The sequence below is a fragment of the Bison bison genome, unplaced genomic scaffold (assembly GCF_000754665.1).
Source record: "Bison bison bison isolate TAMUID 2011002044 unplaced genomic scaffold, Bison_UMD1.0 scf7180017864375, whole genome shotgun sequence".
Taxonomy (NCBI): Eukaryota; Metazoa; Chordata; class Mammalia; order Artiodactyla; family Bovidae; genus Bison; species Bison bison.
Genome location: NW_011494947.1, coordinates 3,422,337 through 3,429,332, shown reverse-complemented (window position 1 = coordinate 3,429,332; position 6,996 = coordinate 3,422,337). Strand labels below are relative to the sequence as shown.

Genomic DNA, 6,996 nt, shown 5'->3' with positions numbered 1-6,996 from the left:
TGATCTCAGGGCCCACGCACAGGTGAGCGTGGGCCCTGAGATCAGACCCCAGCTCCAGCTGCCCCCTGGCTCCACCCACCTCTCTGGGCCTCGGCGGTTGTGTGTGTAAAATGGGAACAGTCACGGCAAAGAAGGAAGAGAGAAGGCAGCCGCAGCCCTTGGCAAGCCTGGCTGAGGTGGGGGGAGCAGAATCTGAGATTCCTGAAAATCTGAGATTTTCCCGAGCCCGTGTAGCTGAGGCAGGCCCGCGGCACCCGGTAGGCCAGTGTGTTCTCCTTCCTCTGCACCCTGCCCTCTAGGCGAAAAACCACAACCTGACGGTGAACCTGACCACGTTCCGGGTGTGGTGCTACGCCTGTGAGAAGGAAGTGTTCCTGGAGCCGCGCCTGGCGGCCCACCCGCCTGGCCCCGCGCCCAAGTTCTCAGAGCAGGTGAGGGGGCGCAGGGGCCAGCCGGCGGCGAAACAAGGGCGAGGGCAGGGCAGCGGGTCCCCGATGGTGTCTGTTCCCACTCCGAGTTTCCAGGTGGCTCTGAAGAGCTCAAGTCAGCTAATGCCCGCTGAGCCCCAGCCCTGTCCAGGGCGGTGTGAGGGCTCAGGATGCAGAGGTGACTGGGGGCGGGTAGGCCTTGGGGGTGCCCTGGGCCAAGGCCGGCACGGGAAACACCCAGACACCCTCCCCCCAGGCAGTGCACCAGGCCAGGAGCCATTCAGGCCCTTCGAGGAGGCGGGTGGGAGAGCCCAGCGTGGAGCTGACCCTCAGGGAGGGCTCATTAAATCAGCATCTGAGCCTCCGGAGAGGCCTGACGTGTCTGGGTACAGTGCTGTCTTTCCTCCCGTGTTGACAATGATGGTCACATAATAGGTGCTCAATAAATGTGTATGGACTATGTTTGTAGACTTAAATGATCAATATATATGAGTTGTTTTTGTTTTTGTTTTTTTTTTACAAAAAAGTCTATAAAAAAGTATATACAAGTCCTGTTTTGGATGTGTGTGTGTGTATTAACAGTTTAAATGCAACAGAGATATAATGATCAACAGTGTTTGTCTCAGAAAAGTTGGGCTGCCTGTTGTTTTTTCTTTGTTTCTATTTTTTTCTCAAATTTGTTATAAATAAAATATTATTACTCATTACTATAAATAAAGCACAAGCCAGAGAGTTCTTAGGGCAAAGCCACCAGTTCAGTTCAGTCGCTCAGTCGTGTCTGACTCTTGGCGACTGCAGCACGCCAGGCCTCCCGGTCGGTCCATGACCATCTCCCGGAGTTGCTCAAACTCATGCCCTCTCTTAACCACCATGTCCCCTGCTCAGGTGGGCTGACTGAGTGGCTAGGGGTCTGGGCTTCTCCCCCGACACCCCAGCGCAGGGCCCGTGCCCAGCCCCTCTCCCCCCTCACCTACTAGTCTTCCTGACTTCTCACCCTGGTTCTTGGACACAGGACTCTCCGCCGCCCTCTCACCCTCTGAAAGCCGTCCCCATCGCTGTGGCGGACGAAGGAGAGTCCGAGTCGGAGGACGACGACCTGAAGCCACGAGGTAACAGCCCCGCGAGCTGTGCCGCCTGGACAGGTGGGGCGGCGTAGGGCGGTCTCTGTGACATGAGGGCTTCCCTGGAGTGCAGCCCTGGGGCCCGGCAGCCCTCAGCCACGCCTCAGCCCTGTGCCTCTGGGCAGGCCGGCTTCTTTCAACCCGGGTCGCTGCCCTTGCTGACTCGGCAGGTTTCCCGGGCAGGTCCTCGGGGGCTCGGGAGCCACGGCTCCTCTCCGAGTGCTCATGGTCCCCTCCCTCTGTGTGTGCTGGTCCCCAGGCCTCACGGGCATGAAGAACCTCGGCAACTCCTGCTACATGAATGCGGCCTTGCAGGCTCTGTCCAACTGGTAGGTTTCGCCTCATCTGGGATTTGGGGGGCCCTGAGAATAGCAGCTGCCGCCCCCAAGTTGGGGCGTGTGTGTTGCTCATAGAAGCCTGGATGTGGGTACACATCAAAACGCCCCAAACCACACCTGCCCTTTGACCCAGCAATCCCTCCAATGGGAATTTCTCCTAAAGGAGGTACCAGTACCCAGAGAGGTTGAAAAAGCTGTCTGTGCTGTTCCTCACCCTGCCATTTATTGGAAACATGTTAAAGGCCCATAAAAATCACAAATTTAGTACAGACCAGCTTTACGGTGAGTTCAGGGAAAAATGGTGCAGGACAATATTTACTGAAACGGGGAGGAGTTCAGAATATGATAAGTAGGAAAAGGTTGTGATCCTTTATATGGTGCAGTCCCATTTTGGGGGTGAAAATATTTTTTTCCACCTAAGACACCCTCTACTCCCTGAGGCTGGGCCATCTCCTCTGCCTGGCACTCAGGGTCTCACACCTACTAAGGGTTCTGTGTGTGTGTGTGTGTGTGAGAGAGAGAGAGAAGGAGGGCAAGGATGGGGGCTCTGCATGCATAGAAAATTCTAGGAGGATATCTTCAGAGTAGCTATCCCCACTCATGGTAGGATTAAGGTCAGTTACTATTGTTTGCTTATCTGTATTTCCTAATTTTTCTACAATAAATGACTATTTCTTATGTAACGAGGTAACAAAAACAAAGAAAAAAGAAGCGAGGGAGAGGCCTTCAGGCTCAGGAAGGTTTCTAAGCAGGGGCCGATGAAAGGAGGGGTGATGCTTCCTCTAATTTTTACACAACAGTCTTTAAAGAAAGACCTTATCTCCAGTGCATTCACATTCTACGGTGGGGGGGTTAGGACTTCAGTGTATGAATTTGCAGGGGGATACAATTCAGCCCCATAACAGGTGGGGTCTGTCAAGTCACCTACAGGTATTTATGGCTCTGGGGGGCCCTGGTATATCCCCACACAGGACAGGTTTTCTCCTCCAGCCAGCTCTTGTAAATGATGCCGTGTACCCTTCTCTTCTTTGCTGACCTGGCTTCCTGCCCCCTCCCCCAGCCCCCCGCTCACCCAGTTCTTCTTGGAGTGTGGAGGCCTGGTCCGCACAGACAAGAAGCCAGCCCTGTGCAAAAGTTATCAGAAGCTGGTCTCTGAGGTCTGGCACAGGAAACGGTGAGTGACTGAGTCCCCGACCTCTGGCAGGGGCATGGGGACAGGCTTTCTGTCGGGCCCCTTGATGGAGCACTTCCGGTGCCCTCAACCTCTCGCCACCACGGGCCACACTTTCCCCTGTGTCATGCTTACGGGGGCCCTTCCAGGTACAGGTCACAGCCAACTCTGGCTCGCAAACTGGGGAAACTGAGGTTCAGGGAGATTCAAGCGTCTAGCCCAAGATAACACATCTTGTGAAAGGCGCAGCAAGAACTTGAACCTGGCGTTGACTGCAGCTGGCAGCGCTTCAGAGCGTGTGTGCTGCGGTCTGGAGACACACGGTGACCACTCCTAGGTCTCAGCCACATCTGTGCACATCGAACAAGGTTTCAGAAGTGGTGGCTGACACTGACCAGGGGCTTTAGCTCAGTGTAAAAGGAATTTAAAGACCAGATGCTTGGGGTAGATCCAGGAAAACGTTAACATTGGGAATAAAGTGAGTGCATCGAAATATATTAAATTAAAAGCAGATTATTAAACAGCATGATGCAATACAGCTCCAACTTTAAGCCACGTTCAAGTGTTTACCTGCGTGTAATTTTGTGTCTGCATTGTCCAGGAAACGTCTGGAAATCTTCATGGTCATTATCTCTGCAGGATGCTGCTAGTGTTGATGATTCTTTGCTGTGCTTTCCTGAAATTTTGTATTTTTTTTTCCGAAATTTTCTACTGTTGAATAATGAACATGTATGACTTTTGAAATTAGAAAGCAACAGTAAATATTTCAGAATGAGAACCATTTTAAAGGAGGCATGTGACGGGCTGGCAGGACGTGATGCCATCCTAGTCAAGAGCTGACTAGGCCTGGCTGAGCCATGACTTGATGTTTTCCTTTCCTGACCTTAGAGATGTGCAGACCTGCTGGGTCCCTGGCCGGGCCAGCACCGCCCGACATCGCGGTAAACGCCACACAGAGCCTGATCTGGCCATCATGGTTGCCCAGCTGCCCTCGCAGGCTTGAGTAGCTCAGAGCAGACCACCGCCTGTACTAACGGATTTGGTCTTCCTACAGCCCCAGCTACGTGGTTCCCACCAGCCTGTCCCATGGGATCAAGTTGGTCAACCCAATGTTCCGAGGCTATGCCCAGCAGGTAGGCCATCTGAGCTGCCACGGGGGACACCCAGGGCTATAAACCAAGACCAGTGTGGAAAAAACCAGAGGTCTGCTTTGCCAGACGGGACTCCTAGACCAGACTTGCTGCCCGAGCCCTTCATGGGTGTAAGGACCTCAGAGCCTCCCAGAACCTGCTGGTGTTCTCCCCACTTGACAGGTTGGGAGACTGAGGTTCAGCAGGCAAGTCCTTGCCCAGTGACCACGTATCAGTTACACAGCTGGTACAAGGCAGAGGGGAGAGTTGACCTCAGGCAGCCTTGATTCTAGGCGCATGCATCTCTGACCACTCACATAGGCCTATGCTTTCTCCTTCCCCGAACCACGGGCAGAATTTCACTCTTAGTAAACTAGACATTTTGATGGTAAGTTTTTGTAAATCTAGAGAACCCCTCTGGAATCAGTGGTATCTTTCTACAGCATAAAATCACGGACCCACGGTGAAGCAGAATGCAGCCACATGCTGCCCACTGCCCCAAGCTGACCGTTCAGGTCCTACCCCAGATGGGGGTTTCACTGCTGGGCTTGCAGCCGGGGCTGAACCTGTTTGGCATTCTGCTGATGAAATCCACCCAGAGCTGGCCCCCTCCCTCAGCTAGAACTGAGAAATCAAGGCCCCTCTCTCCATGTCGGCGACCTGAGGCTTTGGGTGTGCAGCTGGCTCTGGCCACTGCATAGTCGCCACCTTGTGTGGGTGGGACTTGGGCCCTAGGGGCTGCTTCTGACATCCAGGTCGGGGACTGTGAGGGACAGGACTGGACTTTGAACCCAGTGGTCCCACACAGGCACCAGGGGCCCCCAGCTGCCTGCGGCCTGCACCATCATCTTCTGACCTTCTGAAGCACCTCCTGTGTGCACCGTGCCTGCCTGAGCCAGTGGGCAAAGCTGTGCCAGAGGCCTTGCTGCCCTGGCTCCCCCTGGGCTTGCGACCTCATCACAGAGTAGTCAGGGTCACGGCAGCACTGCCAGGATCAGAGGCCCAGCCAGCCTGCAGTGGCAGCTGTGTTCTGCCCACTTCCTGTCCTGGCCACTGAGTCGTGCCCAGGCCTGTGGGACGCCTGTCCCTCCTCCCACAAGTCATTGGAAGGCGTGGGCACCAGGGCTGGCAAAGGGCCAGAGGAGCAGAGAGCGCCAGAGATGGGTTAAGATTGTTGGTGGCCTGGCCTGCCGGCTGGCGGTGCTACCCACAAAACTCAGCCGGGTGCTCACATGCATACACCCCCACAGCGTCACCTGTGTACTACTCAGCTCCGTGCTTACTCTCACTTCCCCTCCTTTTGGGAACAAGGAGACTTTCATGGCTGAACGCTTACATCCGCTGTCTCCCATGCTCAGTCAGAAGCAGGGCTGGAAAGCAGGAGCCTGGAGACGGGCAGACCTGGGTCACCCTGTCCACTCTGCCACTTCAGAGCACGAGACCTGGGAGGGGTCGGCTGGCCACCCAGCCTTTGCGTCCTCCTCAGTAGAAGGGGTGGAGAAGGAAATGGCAGCCCTCTCCAGTATTCTTGCGTAGAGGATGCCATGGATAGAGGAGCCTGGTGGGCTGCTGTCCATAGGGTCGCCCAGAGTTGGACACGACTGAAGCGACTTAGCACGCATGCATGCATTGGTGAAGGAAATGGAAACCTACTCCAGTACTCTTGCCTGGAGAATTCCAGGGATGGAGGAGCCTGGTGGGCTGCCATCTACGGGGTCGCACAGAGTCGGATACGACTGAAGCAACTTAGCAGCAGCGGCAGTAGAAGAGGGTCAGGTGGGCCCTTCTGGGGAGGGCTGCCCATGCTGAGGCCGCCCTGGAATTCCAGGACACCCAGGAATTCTTGCGCTGCCTGATGGACCAGCTGCACGAGGAACTCAAGGAGCCCGTGGTGGCCACAGCGGCGGCGCTGACCGAGGCGCGGGACTCGGACTCGAGCGACACGGATGAGAAGCGGGAGGGTGACCGGAGCCCCTCAGAGGACGAGTTCCTGTCCTGCGACTCCAGCAGCGACCGCGGCGAGGGCGACGGGCAGGGGCGCAGCGGGGGAGGCTCCCAGGCCGAGGCGGAGCTGCTGATGGCGGACGAGGCGGGCCGCGCCATCTCCGAGAAGGAGCGCATGAAGGACCGCAAGTTCTCGTGGGGCCAGCAGCGCACCAACTCGGAGCAGGTGGACGAGGACGCCGACGTGGACACCGCCATGGCCGCCCTGGAGCAGCAGCCCCCGGAGACGCAGCCCCCCTCCCCGCGGTCCACCAGTCCCTGCCGGACGCCAGGTACCAGCCAGCTGCGGGAGCACCGCGGCCCTATTGGGCCGCAGCCCTACCCTGGGGGGGTTAGACAGGAAAGAATCTGCCTGCAGTGCAGGAGACCTGGGTTTGATCCATGGATCTGGAAGGGCCCCTTGAGAAGGGAATGGAAACCCACTCTAGTGTCCTTGCCTGGAGAGTCCCATGGACAGAGGAGCCTGGTGGGCTACAGTCCATGGGGGTCGCAAAGAGTCGGACACGACTCAGTGACTAACACTAGGGGGCTGCTCTCCCACTAGACCTGACCTGTAGGTGAGCAGTCAGGTGAATAGCATGTCACTTGGTGAAGGAGTGAGATAGGAGCCTTCCCCGAGTTCAAGCCCCCAGCGGGAATGGGAAGTGTGTGGACACAGGTCCTGTGTAGGGGCTGGGGAGTGGGCTGGGCTCAGGACAGAGGAGACGTGGTGGGTTCAGGCCTTGGTGCCCTTCGGAGGTGCTGGAGGTCTTCTTGACCAGGCTAGGGGCTGGCTCAGCCGCCCAGCACTGTCCCCCTCGCTCC

At 56.6% G+C, this 6,996-nt stretch overlaps 1 protein-coding gene across 1 annotated transcript in view; it reads left to right on the top strand.

Annotated features, from left to right (window-relative positions):
• USP20 (ubiquitin specific peptidase 20) overlaps positions 1 to 6,996 on the top strand; it is a 44,690-nt gene that overhangs the window by 20,316 nt on the left and 17,378 nt on the right. Inside the window, exons 5-10 of the mRNA XM_010856953.1 lie at positions 300 to 431; positions 1,441 to 1,537; positions 1,809 to 1,878; positions 2,948 to 3,061; positions 4,113 to 4,191; positions 6,017 to 6,523. Of these exons, the coding sequence (XP_010855255.1) occupies positions 300 to 431; positions 1,441 to 1,537; positions 1,809 to 1,878; positions 2,948 to 3,061; positions 4,113 to 4,191; positions 6,017 to 6,523 (999 nt within the window). The remainder of the gene's footprint in view (positions 1 to 299; positions 432 to 1,440; positions 1,538 to 1,808; positions 1,879 to 2,947; positions 3,062 to 4,112; positions 4,192 to 6,016; positions 6,524 to 6,996) is intronic.